The 24066-nt window shown below is 37.0% G+C and overlaps 2 protein-coding genes across 2 annotated transcripts in view; one reads left to right on the forward strand and one right to left on the reverse strand.

The window, feature by feature from the left end:
* Positions 1–11906: 11906 nt before the first annotated feature.
* Positions 11907–16995, reverse strand: LOC120348680 (NXPE family member 4-like). The gene is made up of 3 exons (XM_039418880.2): positions 16107–16995; positions 13839–14402; positions 11907–13705 (listed from the first exon to the last, which is right to left on the reverse strand). Exons 1-3 carry the CDS (start codon positions 16844–16846, stop codon positions 13273–13275), a joined length of 1737 nt encoding a protein of 578 aa, XP_039274814.2. The 5' UTR covers positions 16847–16995; the 3' UTR covers positions 11907–13272.
* LOC120336192 (uncharacterized) overlaps positions 16475–24066 on the forward strand; it is a 108970-nt gene continuing 101378 nt past the window's right edge. Inside the window, exon 1 of the mRNA XM_078116246.1 lies at positions 16475–16572. The gene's annotated coding sequence lies outside the window, so the exon portion shown is untranslated. The remainder of the gene's footprint in view (positions 16573–24066) is intronic.

Here is a 24066-nt window from a genome sequence, read left to right on the forward strand (position 1 = left end):
AACGTAATGTTCGAACTGCGCGAGAATGAAATTTTACAGCGCAAATGGTTTGGTGGTACTGCGCAATGGCGAAGTTGCACTAGAGAAGCGTTTTCGAGAGGGCATTAAGCTAATTAATAATAAAAATATTAGATAGATTTGATATTGTCCGCCTTATTTCAAATATTCAAATTTACACTTATTCTGTTATTTACGTTCCATTCACGTATTTTTTTTTAATAAAACATATTTCGCCTTATTATCTTATATTTGTAGCTCATTGTTAGTTAGTTATCTTTGAGGTGGGGCGCGAGACTTTGACGGGCGCGGCTCAAAAGTTTGAAAACCACTTGTCTAGAGCAGTGGTTCCCAAACTTTCTAGAGTTGAGACCCACTATTTGTTACCACAGCTTACGGCGACCTATTTAACTTTAATAAATTAATAAAACATTGATGGAGGAAACAAATTTATTTTCTCAAATTTAATTTTCAGTGAAGCTAGTGAGAAAGATGAGCTTGTTTCTTGCTATTTTCCATAATAGACTTGACATTTATTTCAATTTCAGATAGTTTTAGACGTAAAAAATTGAAAAGTTGCGGTTTATTCCCAAATTTGCTTTTAAATTTGCTTTGCCACCGATCAGTATAATTAATCAAAGCTTTCTACATCTTTTCACGATCCACTGAGATTCCCCTTGCGACCCAACAGTGGGTCGCGACCCATAGTTAGATTCTGGAGTCGTTGTAAAAAATGTCGGCTTCCTGCGTCTGACTTTCTGTTGACTGTCTAAGAACCTCGACTGAATTGGCAAAAAATACGAATTCATGCGTAAATCTATCGATTTTACGCCTATGGTGATATATTAATACATGTATTACTTTGTATATAACGTTCCAACAATATGACATTGAAAAGTTTAAAGCGGTTTGAGTTATGAGGCTGAGACCGCCTAATTAATTTACATATATATTAATATATTGAAAAAAAAACATTATTGTGGCGCGACTTGGAATTAAAGATATATAGTGTATTAAGTATACCCATCCTTGAATTTAAGGTCAGTACCGATAACAAGGGCTGGGCATTGTCGAATACCTGATGATTTCAGAATCGAATATTTTTTCGAATCAAATCTCGAATACTTGGACGATTTGTAATTGTATGTGACTTTTTATTGTAATGGGTTCTTCAGACACATAAGAACGTAGGTGTTCCGCAGTCCTATAACATAAACTTCATGAGACCATCGAAATAAATGCGCTGGCTTAGCTGTCAGCAAAATGAACTCCTTTCCTCGCCTGTTACATGGTCATGTCTTATCCAAGCTATGTTTTAGCTATTAGCCCACCAGTATTAACTTGAATTATTTCCAAAATCATTTCTATCTCAGCGATTAAGCGGATATAAAACTCTTAATTTAAACAAGAGAGCTGTGCTCATATATATGGACACGTCACAAGGTGTCGCTATTTTTTATTCTGACACATAAAAAACGAATCTCTTGAAGTCCACAGTAATTCTCGAAATAAGTAAAAGTAATAGCCTTCTGGCAAAAAATTCAATCTTTAACCACTGAAAATTTCAAAGCAATTGGTCCAGTATTCGAAGAGAAAAGCGATTTCATCATGACGAATGAGAAGAATAATAACAAGAACAACAACATAATATTGAAACGATCGTTATGTACACTGACGTGTCCAATAATTATTTCACTCAAATCACCATTTTCTCGCGCCTCCACATTTTAAACGCCAGACCATCTAACTAACCAACATACATATAAAGCTGCATATCTATCGCGATGGGAAACCTATAAATAGTCTTCAAAATTGTCAGTGGAATGCTTCGTCTAGCTGTTTTTTGTACAATACTGTATTAACTTAAATTGTTTTCGATATTATTTTAATCGTATCACTAATATCTCACTCGGCTGCCCTAAAAGTCGTATACATAGCTCTTAACATGTCACTCGCTGCTTGTAACGCCCCTGTAAAAAGTCTTCCTACTTTTAGTAGAGCTTTGCACCTAGACTTCAGTAAATTTTCATTATAAGAACATGTTAGTAATTGTACTGACATCTTTATTGCAATGAAAACCGGGTACTCCTGAAGTATGCGCACCAAGATGTCGCATAACCTGAATCCTAACCTTGTTCACAACCTGAGTTCAGGTTGTGCGCCATCTTGGTGCGCATACTTCAGGAGGTCCGAAAAACGTATATGGGCTATTCCAAGTGACACTACAGGACAATTCCAGAAATTTTGCAAGTTGTTGGATGCAATATATTTTTACATTTTCAGCTACATGTTTTGTTTCATTGTCCAATCAGTTGCTTTATTGAATATGTAAAAAATTGCACAAAAGTTGCACCCAAGACTTACTTAGTAGATAAAAAAAATATAGTAAAATATATATAGTAAATATATATATTCTGGTGCAGTAGCTGAACTACCCCTCTATGTGTTGCTCAAGTTACTTAATGTAGCACTGTAAATCCATGCCAATAATGTGCATATTGTATGTGATACTATAGGACAGGACACTACAGGACACTTTCCACGGCCTCCATCATCTCTTAAAATTCTGGTAATAAATCGTTAAATGGGTGAAGAAATGTCCTACAACACTGCAAACATTTAAACTTTTTTAACTTAAATCCAGTGCGTCAATTCCATATGAAATAACTGTACCACACAATCAAACCCTTTGTGTCAGGAATCATCACAAAATATGTCAATTATACCAAAATTTCTACATTTCAGGCCATTTTTTATAAACCATCAAAAACCTGGGTGAAACCTGGTCTTTTGATATCAGAAATAAAAAAACTTTCACTACACTTTTCAAAAAATTGATGGAATTCAACTTTTGCTTGGAATGGCCCATATATGGTATATATAGCTCCGTGGTCATGTGTAACTAATCCACCAGAATTATTTCTACCCTAAGTTGAAAGCTTTAAATCTAGACTAGCAAAATTTGATCAAAAATTGCCTAATTTCCGCTTCGACTACATTTCAGATGCTGCTCTTATTACCTGCTACAGGTTTACTTAACTTGATTGAATCACAGCGCGCGCTTCAAACAGTGCAAAGGAAACGTTGGCGATGACGAATATTTTGTTACGTCATAATCTGTAAACAGATGATTCGTCTGCGGTGAGCTAAAGGGAAATATTGCTTTGATTGATGATTTTTATATTTATATTGACTTAAAAATTGATTTCAATTAGTTTTTTTTTTTTAATTGACAAAAGAATTTTTAGAACGTAATTTTCGAGTCTTAACTAGGGCTGGGGATTTCCAGTCGAATCGTGGATTATTCGAATCAATTCGGACAAAAATTTCGAATTGCCTTAATCTTGTTTGTTTTGTCCGCCATAGGCCGAGGTGAAAATTCCTTCCCTTTTTATTGGAGGGATTTTTAAAATGCAATCCTGTATTTTCGTCTTTGTGAGTTATTTACTCGCAGTCACTGATAAGTAAACATTTTTATGAGGTCCTTTTTGAGTCTTGAATCCGAGCAAATCTTTGGGCCACTGCAGCAGCATTGCATGTCTTGTTTATTACACCATAGGGAAGGCCTGTGGTTTAATCCCGGAATCTTGGACATAAAGAGCAACGGATTTCAGACCACTTCTGGACCACAGAAAGATTTCGAGATAGGCCACAAAACGATTGAAAATTGATAGAGTTTAGTTAAACTTTGATTGTAGTAGCGATGAATGATGATGCTATGCTGTCTATCGTTGCGAAAATATTTTTTTTTTTCGTAGTTTACTCCTTGCATGAAAAAGTGAATGAGCCGCAAAATATTTGGTACTCTCGAAGTATGTGAACCAAGATGGTGGACACCGGAACGTAGTATGTGTACCAGGTTAGGATTAGGCCAGATTTTTATTCCAATTTTCCGTATTTTAGTTCTATTACGAGTTCGGGGACTAGTCAAGTGACTCCCGTAGTATTTGTACCTGGAATTATGACCTAACCTGGTACACATAGTACGTTCCGGTTTCCGCCATCTTGGTTCACATACTTCGAGAGTACCACATTTTTTGTGCAACAAAAGTGGACCACGAAAGAAATAGTTGAGAACCACTGTACTAGACAGAACACTGTGCAAAATGGTTCTTTTACACTCTATTACGCAAATTAATTACATCTCAGTATAATTAATCACTTGAGCCTAGACACCGTAACGTTTGTCAATACAATCGACTTTGCCAAATAATTATGTCAAATAAAAATGATGTATGGTCTATTATTGATCGATATATCTAATAAAGCCATAATTATCATTTACATAAGCGATTGCTGCAGATGGTGTAAACGCTTATCTAAGTCCATTTTTGATTATTTTTAGAAAAGAGGGGGTTCAAAATATATATCGTCATATCTGATTACGTCACTGGGCCATCATAAAATGTGCATATTCATATATTCAACCTAAATTACCGCGTTTTGCAGTGTAATAAAGCTGTCTTTTTAGCTTTAAAAGTAATAAAGTAACGTAATAAATTTAATCAAAGAGCTATAACGACAACAGACTACAGACAAATAATATTGAATTTCAACGTGGCTGTGCGTGCTCGTCATTTGTCTTTTTCAACCTCAAATCATTTATCGATCATAAATTTTAAGCCGAGTATTTGAATGTAATATTTTAGTCGGCAAGAATTATCTACTATTGAGGCTTTTAACACCTAGTTTGCTTTTCATTTAAAACACTAGTCTCACATTTCGTACTCTAATCTAACACTTGGCCCGAAGTTCTAAAATCATTCCAAATAAATGAACAGTATTAGTAAAACCACACTAAATATAAAGTAACTCTCCATAACAACAATCTCACTTGATATGCTTACCAGTATGCACTATATATCAACACACTAACCCGAAATCTTTAATTAAAGCAAATAAATATTCCAAAACATTTCATAAGACAAACGATTACATCGATTAAACTATGTTTAATCCCGAACAATTTGCCCTCAATATAATATCTGTCTCAATTTATATGCTTACACAAACCATTTGCCTAACATTTTATTTCCATCCTAACCCAGGACATATCATTAATTTCAATTTATATGCTTACTCTGACCATTCGCGTGAAGTTTTATATCTAACCTATAATATACCATGAATTCCACTTCATATGCTTACTTTAACCCTTTTTCCTAAAGTTTTATATCTATCACAACCAAGAACATACCACGAATCACGATCCATATGCTTACTCTAATGTTCCGACAAAGATTTATACGTATTCTAAACAAGAACATGCCATGAATTCAACTTTAAATGCTTACCAGTATGCACTATATACCAACGCACTAGGTACAAAGGTTGCTATGAATTAACTAATCCGAAATCTTTAAAGCGAATTAAAACGTCAACAAAAGACGTATATCATAAGACAAACGCTTACATCGACTGACCGATGTTTTATCCCGATAAATGTAATTACAATTGAAATCAATCTAATATGTTAAATGAATTGGATCTCAAATATTTTGAATTGATTTTTTTTATCTGGAAACACCAGATAAGGCTTAAATAAAAAAATTTCAAGCTTGGCCCTCGTCCCCGAAAGGGGGCACGGAACGGTTCTCTGTGGTCAAGATTTTATTTCAAGCTGGACACTCGGCTCCCAAAGGGGCCACGAAACAGATTTTTTTAAGCTGTGCCCTAGAACCTCAGAGGCCACGGAACAGTTATCTGTGGGTGAATATTTTTTCAAGCTGGGCCCAGGGGCCCAAAGAGGCCACGGAACGGTTCTCTGTGGGTCCCGATTATTTTCAAGCTGTGCCCTAGAACCCCAAACGGGCCACAGAACAGTTCTCTGTGGATGAATATGTTTTTCAAGCTGAACCCTCGGCCCCCAAAGGGGACACGAAACAATTCTCTGTGGGTCCCGATTATTTTCAAGCTGTGCCCTAGAACCTCAAAAGGACCGAGGTACGGTTCTCTGTGGGTTAAAAATTTTTTCAAGCTGGGCCCAGGGCCCCAAAGAGGCGCGGAAACCGTTTTCTGTTGGTCCCAATTGTTGTAAACTGCTTGCCTGAATCAGTCTAATTTTGATCAGTCGAACGATACAGAAATACACTTGTGTTAGTGTTCAGCAGGACACTAAATTGCATAGTATGGTATTTCCATTCCTACTACAGCAATACGACTGTAATTCGGTGCTTTGCCAACTGCTATAAATCATATTCTAACTATACATACCGCCTAAAGTTTTATATCTACCTATCTATATCTAATACTGAATATACCATGAATCGGCTTCCTTTGCTTTACCCAATAGTTTTGGATCTCTCCATTCTCGCTATGCATGAAGGTCTGTTTCCTTAGTATGTTCACTTTATGAAAGGTCATTTTTCCCTGGACTCGATGTCTATTTTAAATCTTAACAGGCCATGAGTCATCCCACTTTATATTCTAACTCTAACCATTTGCCTCACGTTTTATATCTACCCTAACCTAGAATATACCATGAATTCCACTTCATATGCTTACTTTAACACTTTTTCCTAAAGTTTTATATCTATCCCAACCAAGAACATACCACGAATCACAATTCATATGCTTACTCTAATGTTCCGACAAAGTTTTATATGTATCCTAACCCAGAACATGCCATGAATTCCACTTTGAATGCTTACCAGTATGCACTATATACCAACGAACTATGTACAAAGGTTGCTATAAATTGACTAATCCGAAATCTTTAAAGCGAATTAAAACGTCAAAACAAGACGTATATCATAAGACAAACGCTTACATCGACTGACCGATGTTTTATCCTGATAAATGTAATTACAATTGAAATCAATCTAATATGTTAAATGAATTGGATCTCAAATATTTTGAATTGATTTTTTCATCTGGAAACGCCAGATATGGCTTAAACAAAGTTTTCTCAAGCTGGGCCCTCGGCCCGAAAGGGACCACGGAACGGTTCTCTGTGGTCAAGATTTTATTTCATACTGTACACTCGGCTCCCAAAGGGGCCACAAAACAGATTTTTTTAAGCTGTGCCCTAGAACCTCAAAGAGGCCACGGAACAGTTATATGTGGGTGAATCTTTTTAATATGGGCCCAGAGTCCCAAAGGGGCCATGGAACGGTTCTCTGTGGGTGAATATTTTTTTAATCTGGGCCCAGAGTCCCAAAGGGGCCACAGAACAGTTCTCTGTGGGTGAATATTTTTTCAAGCTGGGCCCAAAGGGGCCACGGAACGGTTCTCTGTGGGTGAATATGTTTTTCAAGCTGAACCCTCGGCCCCCAAAGGGGACACGGAACAATTCTCTGTGGGTCCCGATTATTTTCAAGCTGTGCCCTAAAACCTCAATAGGACCATGGTACGGTTCTCTGTGGGTCAAGATTTTTTTCAAGCTGGGCCCAGGGCCCCAAAAGGACCACGGGACGGTTATCTTTGGGTGAAGATATTTTCAAATCGGGCCCAGGGGCCACGGAACGGTTCTCTGTGGGTTCAGAATTTTTCCAAGCTGTGCCCTAGCACCTCAAAGAGGCCATGGAACGGTTCTCTGTAGGTCAAGATTTTTTTCAAGCTGGGCCCAGGGCCCCAAAGGGGCGCCGAAACTGTTTACTCTGTAGGTCACGATTTTTTTTTTCTGGGTCCCAATTGCTTGCTTGAATCAGTCTGATTTTGATCAGTCAAACAATACAGAAATACATTTGTGTTAGTGTTCAGCAGGACACTGAATCGCTAAGTATGGTATTTTCATTCCTGCTACAGCATCCTTGCATTATACGCATGCGGATCCAATAGCACAAAGGCATTGAGGAAGGATTGGGAGTTGGTCTCGCGTAACCTCTACTGATAGTTATCTATTGTCGGCTTTTCACTTATAATCTATTCTTGTGTTTCATGAAATTAAAAAAATAGGTAACTTCAATACAGAACGCAAAACTTCCGAAATCTATAATTCATAATTTAATTAAGCGGAAACTTCGTTAACAAGCGCTCACAAAATATTTAATGAATTCACTCACGGTAACGCGATCCGGGTTTATACCGGTCGGGAATATTTACTGTGGTTTCGTACGAAACTTGCTTGATCTAGTTTCATTTTACCAAACGGTGGTAATTGTTAGACGTATGGACTTCGCCTTTAACCTGAAGCTACAACAAGGCAAAAAAAGTAGTTCGCAAAATTTAGCGATAACAAATGTTTAGCGGTTTCAGATTTATAAGCCTACTGTTTGGCCACAGCTAGGGTTGCCAACCGTCCTTTATTTCAAAGGACAATCTTTCAATTAAGCTTTTCGGTCCTTGTCCTTTATTCTTTCCAACGTCGTTTTGCCCGATATTTATATTACTGTGTTTGATATTGTTCCGTTCTTAAAAAATCGCATCCGTTTATGTATTTGCAAGCTTTTAATTACTTTTTTTTAGTTTCGCTTTGGTCAGGCTGAAATAGCCAAAGAAATAACAATTTCATTAACATTGTTTGGGTCAATGTTAAATGAACATTAAATGGCAAACACATAAAGATTGTTTTAATATATCTTTTTAGCTTGTATATAATTTTTATTTCATTGTTTTATATTGTTCTTTCCTGCAAGTTACAAAATAAATGATGACGGTAATCCATGTCCTTTATTGAAACTTTTCATAGTTGGCAACCCTAGCCACAGCACAACTTAGCATTTTTTGTGCGAAACTTGCTTGATCTAGTTTCATTTTGCCGAACGGTGGTACCTGTTAGACTTATAAGCTTTGTCTTTAAATCCGAAGTTAAAACACGGAAAACAAGTAGTTAACACTACGACACAAGTGGTTTTACATTATATATGAATATTATACTGTTGGGCCGCAACAGAAAATAGCATTTTTTATACTTATTGGACACGAAATAGACCTGTGAGTCGTTTTGTTATTATGTTGCTATTTTTCTTCTTGATATTTTCCTTCATGTCGTTATGAAAAAATCGCTCTTCTCTTTAACTACTGGACCAATTGTTTTGAAATTTTCAGTGTTTAAAATTGTAGTTTTCGCCAGAAGGCTATTTATTAGTTTTACATGTCCATAGCATAGACCGTGTTTCCCGGAAAATAGGACAGGTCTTATTTCAATTTTTGGTTTCGAAAAATAACACAAGGGCTTATTTTGGGGAGAGGGTGTCACTTACTTTCGTCATTCAGTCGTTTATTCTCTCACACGTTTTAGATAAATTCATCATTTAAAATCATTTTCAAAATTCAAGCTGGGTCTTATTTTCGGGGATACACGGTAATTGATCATAGCTCTCTTGTTTTATATGACGCTTACTTATGTCTTTTGCATTGATCAAGGCGCTGTAGAACAGCCACTATTAGTAATATTATTATGAAATAAATTTTGGTTTCGTGCGAACCTTGCTTGATCTAGTTCGGTTTTACCAAACGGCGGCGGTAGTTGTTAGACGCCAACTAATAGTCTTAGAGCAGCACAAACCAAAGAATGACTTTCAAATCACAAAACACCACGCTATTAAAGGACGAACAGTATACGTCAGCAAGGTCAAATGGCGTGACTGTTTAATTCATTTCTAGATTTTAAGACACAAATCACCACAAGTATCTCACACGAAAAGTCTTACAAGAATTAACAACAACAAAAGCTTAGCGGTTTTAAATTATAAACATACCGATACTAAAGGACGAACAGTATACGTCAGCAGGGTCAAATGACGTGACTGTTTAATTCATTTCTAGATTTTAGAACACAAATCACCACAAGTATCTCACACGAAAAGTCTTACAAGAATTAACAACAACAAAAGAGTAGCGGTTTTAACTTATAAACATGCCGATGGGCCACACCACAAAATACATACGAACCACGCAGAAAGCTTGACCTCCCGTGCTTACTCTAAAGCAGTGGTTCTCAAACTTTTTAAGCCGCGTCCCCTTTTTAGTATTTCCTAAGTCTCGCGCCCCACCTCAAAAATAACTAGCTAACAATGAGCTACAAATAACAGATAGTAAGACGAAAGTATGTCTCATTCAAAAAAAAATACGTGGATGAAACGTAAATATCCAAAATAAGGCGGGCAAGATCAAATCCAACAAATGTTTTTATGTTAAATTAGCTTACCGTCCCTCAAAAAATTAACTACACCCCCCCTTGTGGATCGCGCCCCGCCGTTTGAGAACCACTGCTCTAAACTTCCCAGAAGTTTCACGTTATTTCAACCCAGAACATACGAAAAATCTCATTCCTGGACATCTGTGTCTGTAATCAGCTATTGATATAATATGTATTTACTGCGACGCTTATTCACGTCGTTCGCTCTGAACTAAGCTCTATACAACCAGCCACAAGCATCTCAGCCGATGTAAATATGAAAGACATTGTCCTCATGACTATTATAACTTTATGCCTGAATAACGCGACCAACAAGCTGAAAATTGCAGTACAAAAAGCCATACTGGCGAGAAAGTAATACAAATAACTTTAACAATGGTCGACACATGAGCTTCACTAACACACAGGGGGGCTAGCTTATTGTTAGCTAATTATTTATGAAATGGAGCGCGAGACTTGGGCCCGGTTTGAAAAGTTTGAGAACCACTGTTTCAAGCAAGAGTACCTTACATCCCATAATGCGAACTTCTAAATTTACTGAAAATTAATATATCTCCTCTCAAATTTTCACTCATTTCTGATTAGCTATGCAATCTACATGTACAGTAACTTGCTTTGAGCAAAACTGACGCATAAAGAAAAACAACATGGTTGCTTGCTGTACATTTGTACCTAAAAACCAGCAGTTTCATATAAAATCTTTGTTTGAATTTATAACAATAGTACGGACGCCTGGGGGCATCGTCACGAATATACCAAATAAGCTATTGTCAGAATTTCTAAAAATATTCCGATACGCAGAAAATCTTAAAATACAAGGGGGAAATATTTTGTCTGTCAAATCTTGTCATGTGTGATAAATCAACCTAGCTTCTATATGTTTGATTCTAATCGCTCAATTCTTGAACGCGATGGTTAAGTGGTTAAACATGAATTCCGGCAACTGTCAAATCTATGTGATAAATCAACATGCGCGCCAATATGCTCAATTCGTGGGATTAGTGGTTACACCGTTAGTCCTGACTAACATTAACCTACCCCCCCCCCCCACCCCTCTCCCCTAATCAAGCAATCAAGCCCACACCTAACACATGGTGTATTAAATTAGGAGCACATATCGCGTACACATATATGATTTAACCCCCTCCTGCCCAGACCCCACCCCCCTAACTATGCCCCCACCTAACCCAGGTTGTATTAAATTGGGTAGCACATATCGGGTACTCATATTGGGTTCAAATCCCCTCTAATTAAGCCCCCACCTTATCAAGGGTGTTATAAATTGGATAGTACATATCGGGTTTAAATAACTTCATGGACATCCTGTATTCACTCTTTTATTTATTCAATTGCCGTCTAACCATATGCGTGACATCAAATGATTGACGTACACTTGGTAAAAAACTGTAAATTTGATACAGATTGGATGATAATAAACCTTATCATACCAGCTCGTCCAAAAATATATCGCACAACCGACCAATTGACCAGATACTTTTTCGATGCAAAGGTGAAGGAAAAACGAACGAAAAGCACTGTTTTCATAGCTTGTACTTTCAACTTATACTCGCAATCTATCTAGTCTGTGAAATGGGACCTCCTGAAGTATGCGCATCATGATGGCGCACAACCTGAACTCAGGTTATGTACCGTGTTAGGGTTCAGGTTATGCGACATCTTGGTGCGCATACTTCAGGAGCTTTAATCCGTCTATTTGGCTTCGTTTCGCGTACGATAAACACAGTGTTTTTAAATACAACCTTTTTTGTTTATTACGACTTTTACAAAGTATGAACTTACAGCCTTCGTTACACAAAGGCACGCCTAAAGCAATTACCAACATTTTACGATTATTGTTCCGATTTATACTCGGTACTACAATTCTGGAAGAAATTGTATGAATATACAGGGTGTCCATAAAGTCCCTTTACAATTTCAATTTTGTTATAAAGTCAGTACTCAATATATCTTAACTAGATTTGTTGTTTTCCAATCAGTAATTGTCTAAGTGTTTTTACTTCATTTCATCCATGTGTGAGGGCACAGGAGTGATGTAGGAGCTAACAAACAATATATGTATCAATAAATTACCTATGCAATTTTAAATTTTTCCGGGACTTTGTGGACACCCTTTATTATTATATATCTTCGATAAATAACGGGTAAACATAATATTTCGAAACTTAAAATAAAATGAAAAACACTCTGAATTTCGCACCACCAGCAAATCTCGCCTCTCAGTAACCATTTCTGTTTCTATTCTCAGAAAACGCGAAATAGCTAGCAAGCTCATATACAAATAGCAGTCTAACCATAAATTGTCAAAAATTTCAATTGAACAACCATTATAGCGGAAACGATGTGGCTTTACAACGCTATGTCTGTTGTCAACGTAATTGATCATCGAGTGAGACAGAGCACGTTGCTAAGCGTTAATGCTCTACTATTCTGATAAATTTAACGAAGGCTATTAGTGCTAACACGAAATCTGTTTGTCTGTGGGATTGCTGATGTCATAACACGCACTCTTATATTGGCGGTGGGAATTTACCATGAGTTTGTGTCAGTATGTTCCCCAGCATTTTATTTTAGGTGGGGGAATTTCCAAATTTAGAGGGAGGCAGATATTTTGATATTAGTGATAAAACTATTTGCACTTTGAAAAAATGTCTTATGTATTTGACTTGATCATCTTCACTGACATATGAGCCACTTTCTGAATATTCAAACACATTAAAGCCATGGTGTCACACCTGCAAAATAGGGGACATTTTTTAGGGGTGTAGGGAATCACTGGTTTGTGTGTTGCAACTAAAGCGATTTTACGTGGATCTTAAACAAATAAGCGCAATAAATTAATAATATAAAGGAAATAACAAATAAATGAATGAAATAATAAATAAATAAAAATAACGAATAAATATCTAACGCAACACCATAAATCTATATAGTTTTAGTATCTCTCCAGTAGTCACTCGTATCTTTGCTCGGGAATGAGTTTACTTCTGAGCTCTCAGTACTTTTGAAAGAGGAGGATATTTAATATTTTGGATCGAGACGGTGTTCATAATACATGTAATCTAATTTGTAAGCGCCAAATAAAAAAAAAACATACTCAAAATATGCACGAAAAAGGTTGCAATGGTATAGTAAGGGGGAATTTTTTTTGGTTCCAAGGGTCGGGAAAAAAAAACTTATCTGCACAAATATGACTGAAACAACCCTATCTGCTGAAATAGTACGTCGTCGTGCGGATGAATATTTGTATTGTTCATTAAAACAGACAGTTCCCACACGTCTAAAATCGTAACGTCTTTTTCATTCAGAAATTCATGTTTTAAAATTTGTTCCATGCGGTAAAATAGCCATCGGGCCGAAACACCTCCAATTGTGTGAATACCTTTCATAAAAACTCTAGATTTCGGGGATCTAGCAAGCAATCGCCGTATTGCTTTTTTAATAACAAGTATTCGTTCTAAAAATATGTCGGCACTTGTGGAAAAAAAATGTGCTCCGAGAGAAATAATGACCACAGATTTCTCTTTTTCCGATATCGCATCTAAAGAGTCAGAAATGTAAGGTCTTGCAGTTGGCGGTCCATCGCTGTGAAGTGGAGGTCCATGGCTCCTGTAATAAGAGATGTGATTCGGCGTTAGATTAATAACTTGCGTAACGATAAAATAAATCACAAATATATTAACGCCGCCAGTATTGGCCCCTGGTTCAAAAGCCTTGCCCACCCCTGCTCTACACTACTTACCTATAATGCAGTGAAACGTTGTAATGCTCTGATATCGCATCTCTTGATATAGACCAACTATTCTTAATTCCAAGATACTCTTTAAAATGGTGTTTTTTGAAGCATATATACCATTTACGTATGACTGAATCTCCAAAGAAATAAACATCGCATCCTTCCAGACATTTGAACAAGGCCTCTAGTTCAATGGGCATGTTTTCACAACGCATTGAATGCCAGTTTTTATTTTGTAACCATCCAGAAATAAGTGGATCGACTTGTTTCATAGTGTTCTTGAATGTATCGTAACAATTTTCTTTTGATAAAAAATTAATTTTCTTTTTCTTAATTTTTTTCAAAACTTTGAATTTTATTCCTGATAGAGATATTTCAGCTCCATATTGATTGGTTTCTTTATAATATTTTTTCATAAAATTCAATGGAATTTCTCCTTTTTTCATGTCTGTTCCCTTCAAATGAATCTTTTGCTGAGATATTATAGGATTGCATTCTCTTGATGGTGGCTTGATACAAAACCATGGCTCTCCGTTGGTAGGGTTTGTGTAATTGCATAGTTCGTTATCCCTGTAATATGAAATAAGTTTTAATATTTTAGTTTTGCGTCATTTGTGGCAAAATGGAGAGAGGGAGAGAGATTTATTTCCACAAAACAATGTTAAAAAAGAACAATAGTTCAGATTTTTATAGAAATACAGTGCAGTAAATATTTAAACATTGAATCGTGTTGGTCAGTATGCAAGACGTTTGCAGGTCACCGAGGACAATAAATATATTTCTTTCGTCAACCAATCATTGGGATGAATATATGGCAACAGTCATTCTTTGAATAGCCTTGTCGATAGAGAGCTCATTGGGCTGCCAGTTGGTAAGGATCGTCGCAATCGCTCAAGTTCTTCGATTTAGAATAGTAAGGATTAAGGAAGCCTCTTGTCGTAGTCGAATGCAGTGTTTTTCAACCTTTTTCGAGCCAAGGCACACTTTTTTCACTGAGAAAATCCCGCGGCACACCCCCAGCTCAAAATGTGGGGAAAAGACCTAATATTCACAATTTATTTTAGTGTTATATTGTTAATATAAGCTTTTTTAACTTTGAAGAAAGATGTTGGATTGGACATCTTGAATAGTAATCAAATAAAACAAGGAAAAAAAGGCAAATCGCCACCTACTGCTGCCACATTCTGCGCTACACCGCATAGACACACAACTTGGAGAATTTCCCACGGCACCCCTGACATTATTTTACGGCACACCGGTGTGCCGCGGCAACCCGGTTGAAAAACACGAGTCTAATGGTACCGAAATAGGATTTAGCTAATTTTGATAAAAAACCTATCTTGATAAAAAAAAACACTAATTTTGCTGTTTTATCAAAAAATATCGCATGAAATTTGTTGGGATTGCGATCAAGTTGAGTTTTACATCTACATTCTACATGGATGGCCCGCCAGTCTAGATGGGCAAAATTTTTGGCCCCCAGTCCAAAAACCTTGGCCACCTCTGGTTTAAAATTTAGACCCATTGATTGATATTGGTGGGGAAGTCGGTACAGTACCGGTACGGACAATTATATCACAAAAAGGCGGAATTTGATAATAATTTTGTTTACGAAAAAAGAGAAATCATATATTTTCAACTTTTTATCTCCATTAATCTCATTATATCTCGAGCGAGCTGAAAGTGATTCGCGGGAAGTCGGTACCGGCACAAAAGTAGGCTATTGCTGACTTCAGTAAGCCAACGGTGCGAATCGTTAATAAATGACAGGTCATAACAATCTCATTTCAAATACCGATGCTATTATTCCTTGTTTCTTTAGTTGTGGACTCATTGCTGATAACAGCATGGAGTAACTTTAGTACGCCGTTGATGCGAAGCATTGAGATATGATTGGGCCGCATATTTCTAATGACATGTGCCGCTTTTGGCATTTCTCTATTTTCGAGTTAAGCCGAGGGCTGATGCTGAACAGTTATTAGAAAGCTGATTACCGTTTGGCCTATATGTGGTCTGTGATTGACATCGTTCCGAGCACTTGTAGTAATAAGCTTGTCGTCGTACGTCGATAATTATGTGCGAGCGGATTCTGGGCTCCTCCACCATCAAGTCCATGCATATGAAACTTTTATAAACTCTTATTCATATGCCTGACATGAACTTACAATGGACGAGAGGCCGTAGTTCACCATCTGATTGAATTGTTTTCTTCGCCCGAGAAAAATTCTCATCCTATCCTGTAGTCCAGATTTAAATATAATAAAGAGTACTCACACAGGCTCATCAAATCCTACCGCGCATCTTGAATGCTCGGCTGGGGAGCTTGAATTCATATATTCGCTGGTCACGTATATATTAACTCCCATTTTAGTTTGATGATTTAACATAAATAAATATAAAAGTTCGCTAGAAAACCTCAGTTTTGCTTTCAGTTCGAAGTCACCTTCACTGACAAGTGGGCATGTTACGTCATAAAGTCCATTGTGATTGTCTGTTATTTTGCAGGGAATTAGGATATCATCAGCTGGCTTGCGATAAAGAATAACTTGAAAGAGGTCACCTCCGTACTGTTTTGTTTGATTCCAATAATTCTTTGACGTAATTACGGCTTCTAAGAGGTCACCGACGAAGTACGGCATCTTTTGTATCGTAATAAAAGAATTATTGGGTGATGTTGTCTCGTTCACGGCAGGGAAATATGGAATCTTGTCAATGGCTATCACGGCGGTTTGAAAATCTGGTAAGTAATTTAACCATTTTCCATAAGTATGATTCCATTTCTTTCTTGATTTTTCAATGCTATTTAAAGTTATTTTCCTGCTGCTAAAGTGTTGTATTTTCGGTACCGCGGCGGTGAAATTTGTCGTGTAAATATACAAAAAATATCCAAGTATCCCAACATTTAAAACCGAGACAACGACAAACTTTGAAGGATTCTGTTGTATCGTATCTTTCGCTAATCGCATCGTTTGTTTCACTGATTGTTCCATGCTGACCAGACTAGAATAATCCATAACTATTGAATTGATCTATATACTGGATGGTTATGTGAAGTTTAATTCGTAGCGGACACACACTCGAATTTTCAAGGTTATTGCCTGCTACACATGCCATTACCTCGTTCATTCACCACACCACTGAAGTTATAGATGAGCGTATCCTATTACTGTATTTTAACTGTAATAGCATTTATAAAACTTTAGATGAGAGTAAGCGTATAAACTAGGATTTATAGTATGTTCTTGGTTAGAATATACATAAAACTTTAGGAAAGAAGGTTAAAGTAAGCACATGAAATAGGATTCATAGTAGCCTATGTTCTGGGTATAAAACGTTAGACTAGTGGTTAGAGTAAGAAAGGACAAATGGGTAGAGTAAGCATATGAAATGGAATTCATGGTATGTTCTGGGTTATATAAAACTGAGTAAGCATATGAAGTGATTGGTATTCGTAGTATATTTCAGGTTAGGATATATTCAATACTTGAGGCAGATGGTTAGCGAAAACTTATGAAATAGTAGTCGTAGCATGTTCTTGGTTATAATATATATAAAATTTTAGCAAATGGTTAAACTAATCATATGAACTATGTTCAGGATATATAAAAGGAAAATATAAAGTGGTATTCATGGTATGTTCTGAGTTAGGATAGATATAAAACTTTGGGCAAATGGTTCGAGTGAGCATATGAAGTGGGATTCATGGTATGTTCTGGGTTAGGATAGATACAAAAACTTGGGGCAATTAGTGAGAGTAAGCATAGGAAGTAGGATTCATAGTATGTCATGTGTGAGGATAGTTATAAATCTTCAGGCAAATGGTTAGAGTAAGCATATGAAGTGGGATTCATGGTATGTTCTAGGTTAGGATAGATATGAGTGTTGAGTCGAATGTTTAGACCAAGTTAGAAGTTTTCAACCTTCTTGTTGATGCAGAAGCCCAATGAGACATTTTGTAGGCTCAAGGAAACCCGTGCAATATTTTAATCGCCATTAACTTGTCTGAATTGTATTAACTATAAATATATATTAAAGCAAACGCAATACTGGTGAAACAAAATTTACTTTAAAGTGTAGCAAGTTTAATAATACTGGCAAACCTAATAAGTATTTGGGTATATCAAAACACTATATACATATCGATATAAACTCTTATATTATTTGAATGGAACTCCACATAGCACCGGAGTGTACTGCCAAAACCTTACGGTGCTGCGGAATCCCGGTTGCAAAGAACGGGACTAGGCATATGGGCAAGGTCGTTCTTAGACCAGGGCTACTCAACTGGCGGACCGCGGTCCGAATCCGGACATTTCGGGTATTCGACTCGGACCGCGCATAATTCTTTATTTTGGATCATTAGCCCAACTTTTGGAGTTTCCTTTTATCATATCACTTTTATAGATTTAAAATATATATGAAAAGAACTATAACGCCATAACAAACAATCTTGATTAGCTAATAATCCTTAGTCGGCCAAGGAATTGCGTGTTTGAGGATGCCAAAATGTAATGTCTGGAGAGTCCGGACCCAAATATTTTTGAAGTTTTGTATGCGGACCTTCGGTAAAAATAGTTAAGTAGCCCTGCCTTAGATCACTGCAACATATGCGACAGCAGCTGGACCAGACTTCGATAGGCCGGGCACTGATTGTAGTTATATGAATGGCTTGAGTAAGCAATTCAGATAAAACTGACAGATCGTGCAAATAAATTTCTTAAAGCTCACATCAATCTGGAAGCTATGACTTGTCACAAATACACTTCCTTCTGTCTTAGAAACAATATTAATCTTGCTGAAATTGTTCTCAAAACTCGACACGTTTAGCTTCTATGGTTTCTAACCGATCACGTACTAAGCATTGAAGTATGAATTGCCTTGGGTGTATTACTATGTCCTGGGGCATTTAGTCGTTCATCTTCGACATATAGTTGATCGCAGATAAAAAATTATCATTGCTATATTTGTTAGACTTAGTATTTGGTTGAATTTCGGTTAGTATTTCTACCGAGACTGGGCGTCGAGCAATCTGCCACACATATCGCTGTGCTATAGTCAAGGCCGGTCATTTCATTATTGGGTCATATTACGTATTGCCTGGAGAAGAGTGGATGCTTTCATGGGCGTCTGTAAATCGGCTACTTGCAGGTCGGTTGGCAAACGGCTTGATGATTGGAGCCTTGTGGCATCTTGTACTACGGTGATCATCCTTTCAGTAAGTGACTAAACAAGGTGTTCGAGCGTTGTATGTTGTGTTGCGTACTTTATACCAGGGCTACTCAATTATTTTTACCGAAGATCCGCATTCAAAACTTCACAATTATTTGGGTCCGGTGTTTCCAGAAATTATATTTCGGCATCCTTAAACACGCACTTCCCCGACCGGCTAATGATTATATCAGCTAATCGAAATTGTATATTATGGTGTTATAGTTCTTTTGATATATATTCAAAACAATTAAAGTTATTTTATAAAATGAAACTTTAACTGTGAGGCTAATGATCCAAAATAAAGAATTAGGTGCGATCCGAATCTAATACTCGAAAGATCCGGATTCGGACCGCGGTCCGCCAGTTTAGTAGCCCTGCTTTATACTATCTATTGAGTCGTAAGACATTCCACACTTGCCACACGATTTATTCGCCATTTTATGCTCCGGTACATAATTATCTTCCCTACGGGATCCGAACCAGCTTACTAATTCTGTAGATCAGCAAAATATGTTGCTGCGCTCGCCACCGCATCTCTGATTACCCTTCGTGGAATCGCAGGTTCGAATCCCATGCGGGGATGATCATGTGCGAGAGGATTGCTGGACTCGTCGCTGCCGTAGGTTGGTTCACGTAACCGCTGGTCGGTTACGGCTTCCTCCACCACCATGCTTCTGAAAACAAATACCTGGCTAACTAATCCCATACCCGACCTGGACTGGTAACCGGACGAGAGGCCGTGGTTCGCCATATGATTAAGCCGTCTCATCGGCTTTCTTCTCCCCTGGGGTAAATATGTAAATCGTATCCTATCCTTATTTCTATGTGGCCAATGTCCGCATTTGTTCATGCACCTTCTTGCTTGCAAAATTATCCTACGATGCAGGTCAAAGACTGAAATTCGCCAATAACGCGTGTTTTCGGGGCTGATTGTTTTTGTCATCATGTATTATAATGTAATAACGAAACAAAATAAATATCATCTAGACTAGAATCTAGATCAGCTTCACGTTGCATTAAACAAACTTGTATGCGTAAAATTGCAATTTCACCGCTTGGTGTCGTAGTTAAACCAAAAAATGAACACAATTTTGGTGCCGCCAACTTTGAAATTTGAAAGACATTTTTTTATATTAAAAGCATTAGTATATTCTGCCATTTAAAATTCAATGATTTAAAATAGATGGAGCCCTTGAAAGGTCACTCATAATCGATGACAGGAACTGCTCTGAGTCATCTCAGTCCACCATGCCTATCTTTTTCGAAATCATCACTTTTGAGACCTACGCGAAAACAGCTGATTTGAAGGACAACGCACATAGGTAGTTGGAATTGAATGATATGCTCTGTGTTGGTTCGATTCATGGCCAAATTTGCTGATTTGTGAATGAGGTTTTCTCACTAAAGCTACAAAAAGTCCGCGTCTTCTCCCGGGATTTCAAATAAAAAAACTCATCTTATTCGGAGGTGATATCAAATCTCGTTTGTTTCTCAAATCAAGTTTTGTCAACGTTCCTGAATTTCCGCCCCGTGTGTTGTCTTGCGTTTGGACCTTTCCCCGACCTTTGATCCCCGAAAAATTCTTCCTATACTTTACCATTGCATTACTAACTCCTAAAAATACAGAGTGATCATTGAATTATCTGATTTATATTCAAATTTCCAAAACACAACTGAAAACTAACGAACAGAGTTTAAAAACGCGAAAACGAGGTAATGATTACGACCACGCCTGGAAATCTGTCTGAGTGGAAAAAGGGTCTGAGCGGATGCGAAAAGGGAGCATTGTTACTTCACTTTTTGCATCTTGCTGATTGGCCAATGTCACGAAGTAAACCAGGAAGTCGATGCTCGGGGAAAGGTCTATTGTAATTTGTTAATACCATGAGTCCATGACGAAATTCAAACAAAATATCCACCTATTTTCAATTACACTAATTTGCCAGTAAAATTTCCGATTTTTCACTGACCTTAAGTAATCAATAATGGTTTCCTGGTGGGAAATAAAAACATTTAATCGTGACCTTCTAAGACAATCAATGATTCTAGCCTGCCCATCAAATTTTGACCGCAAAAAGGACGCCTTTAAGTGAGATTATCAACGCCATGTCTAGACTTACGCTCACATCTGAAAATTGTCTCAGTCCAATATCTGACCAAATGTAGTGAATCGTACTTATTGCTAAAATAAACTGTAACAAGATTTATACATTTCATAAATATTAATCAAACCTTTATGGGTGGCAGAATTCCGCACGGTATGACGCGCTAAGTTTTGATTATAAGTTAAGTTTTTTTGCTTGGCATCTTTCGACTGTGTACTTCACATAATTAAAAACCGAAACGGGCTTTTCGGCCCGATTTGTGCATGAGTTACGAATACAGACCCCGGTTCCAGTTGGACAAATTAAATATTCCAACATTGGGAAAAAATTAAAATGCTCAATTAATTATATATGTTGGTATTTAAATCATCAATAATAGAAGTCCCGTAAAGTTTAGCACGATATGACACACATTTTAATGATGAATCAAGACGCCCTTTTCGATGTATTTTTGCTGGATTTATGATTTCGGCTATACATATAAAAAAAAATATATAGACATCGGTTTGAATTGAAAAAAAATTAAATATTCCAGCATTGGGAAAAAGTTAAAAATGCTTAATTAATTATTTATGTTTTATAACATCAATGATGCCTCGTTAGATTTATTATAAAAACCTGGAAAAACGCTCGGTGAAGTTTTGTTGTTCCTCATAAGCCAGATGTCGATTGGATATCTACTTACTTGTGAGTTTCCTTCACTTCTGAATTGGGATATTTTGGCCTACTTCAAAAAATATTTTCATAAGTATGCAAAAAAAGCAAAGTCCTCAACTATTCATATCGCCTTTACGAAAGATTATCTACGCCATGTCTAGACTTCTATTTTGGAGAATTTATCAAAGTTCAATATCTGACCAAATGGTAAATCGAAAATATAAATTTTAGTTGAGCTGTGTGACATAGGGATAAGATTTACATTTTATAAACAAACTATTATAAAAGCCTTTATGGGTGGTAAAATTTAGCACGGTATGACACACCTTTTATTATTAAACCAAAACACGCTTTTTGATCGGTTTTGTGCACGGTTTACATCGACAATGAAATGGAAACTTCACTTTGAGTTGGGTAAATGAATGTTTACTAAAAATGTCAGATTTAGATAAATATTTCCCTTTATCAAATTGATTCAAAAAGTATATAAAACAGAATGATAAACCTCTCGTTGGATTCGTTGATGTCAGAGTCACACTCCTAAATTCAAATGTATAATAGACTTACGGGCTGCAGCTGAAATGTCAGATACCCAGTGGTAAGCTTCGGAGGAATTTGAGGGCCGCCCCCCCCCCCCCCTCCAATTTTTTGAAATGAAAAAATAAAATCTTTTTCTGTATCATAAATAGCAATTTTTCGTAGCTTGAAACGCCTTTTAGGCCCTTAGGACGTGAAAACCCTCCGACCGGACGCGCCAGCTGATACGGTTTAATACTTGGCAATTAGAACCCCCCACCCTCCGTTTGAAAGTTTCTGACTGTGATGATAAGCGAACCTTTGTTCTTGTTTTATTTCGTTTCGGACGTTTGAATACTGCAGTAAATGGATAATGTGTATCGCAGCTGACGATTGCCCTTATATTTTGTGTTTCGAACGTTGTTTATTCGATTTATATAAAGTTTGGTATGTTAGAGTAGCTTACGGAGTTACTGCTGTGTCCCTGACACTGACTAATGAACTATACAAGAATCCAACTTGATAGAAACATCAGTTAAATGAAAACAAACAATAACACCGCTTAGCAAGCAATCTTATAACAGTGTACCGAATCACTAATATCACACGAGGCTCTACAAGAATGATGTAATAGGGAAGCACTTAACGCCAAGTAGTGGAAACATAAAATATATGAAAAGTCAATACACAACAGTTACATACATACATTTCCTGAACTGAGGGAACCCGTTGTTAGTAAGTTATAAAAAAGAGAACCCGTTCCTAAATCGTTGAATCTCATCGTTGATATTACGGGGTGTTTATATACTTAATCTCTTTATAATTTCAATGGTGCTCCCGAAGTATGCGAACCAAGATGGCGGACATCGGAACGTAACATGGGTAACAGGTTAGGGTCAGGCGATAATTTTTTTCCAATTTTCCTTATTTTAGTCCTATTATCAGTTCGAAGACTAGCCAAGAGCCTCCCGTAGTATTTATACCTAAAATTATGGCCTAACCCTAACCTAGTACACATATTACATTCCGATGTCCGCCATCTTGGTTCGCATACTTCGGGAGCCCCATTTCAATTTTGTTATGAAATCAGTTCCCAATATATATTAACCAGGTTTGTTGTTTTAGAATCAGTAACTGTCTAGCTATTTTTACTTCACTTAATACCTCTGCGAGGGCCAAAACAATATATGGTATCGATAAATTCTCTTTGCAATTTTAAAAAAATTTAAGATTCAATGGACACCCTATATAATGAATCGAAAAAGACTACAGATTTTGAATTTCGATCACAGTTTCTAAAAGCTATTTGATTGGTGGGATTTTGTTTACTACAAATAATGTTTCGTCATGCTCTCTTGATACTGTAAACATATTAAGCTTTGGTGTGAAAGTTTAAAACATCGATGTTAAAGCGCGAGTAATGGCGGACTTGGCGGTGGAACGAATCTCAAGACGAATAGATTTTGAATGGTTTTATAAAATGGATTATTATGGTGGAATCAATTTGTTTGTGTGTTGCGAGTTTTTATGCGGAACAACGGTCTAAACTTTTAAACAACAATCGAGTGCATTTGTACGTGACGAATGAGCGCTGGAATCTATGTATAGGTTGTTTTGGCGGCAGAGATGTCAGCACGCAGAGGTTTACGTGAGAATTGAAAAATCCAAACGCTACAGCGGTGGTTCTTAAACTGTGGGTCGTCTGAAGATTTTCCGGGGTCGCCTAATTTCTTTCAAACTTGTGC

The sequence above is a fragment of the Styela clava genome, chromosome 1 (assembly GCF_964204865.1).
Source record: "Styela clava chromosome 1, kaStyClav1.hap1.2, whole genome shotgun sequence".
NCBI classification, from domain to species: Eukaryota; Metazoa; Chordata; class Ascidiacea; order Stolidobranchia; family Styelidae; genus Styela; species Styela clava.

What these genes read in the sequence shown, in the direction of transcription:
- LOC120348680 (XM_039418880.2), bottom strand. Translation starts at nt 16,846, where the DNA reads ATGGATTATTCTAGTCTGGTCAGCATGGAACAATCAGTGAAACAAACG. An exon ending in GTAGGATTTGATGAGCCTGT is followed by an intron (nt 14,403 to 16,106) that starts GTGAGTACTCTT and finishes TTCATATTACAG; the next exon opens with GGATAACGAACTATGCAATT. An exon ending in AACGTTTCACTGCATTATAG is followed by an intron (nt 13,706 to 13,838) that starts GTAAGTAGTGTA and finishes CTCTTATTACAG; the next exon opens with GAGCCATGGACCTCCACTTC.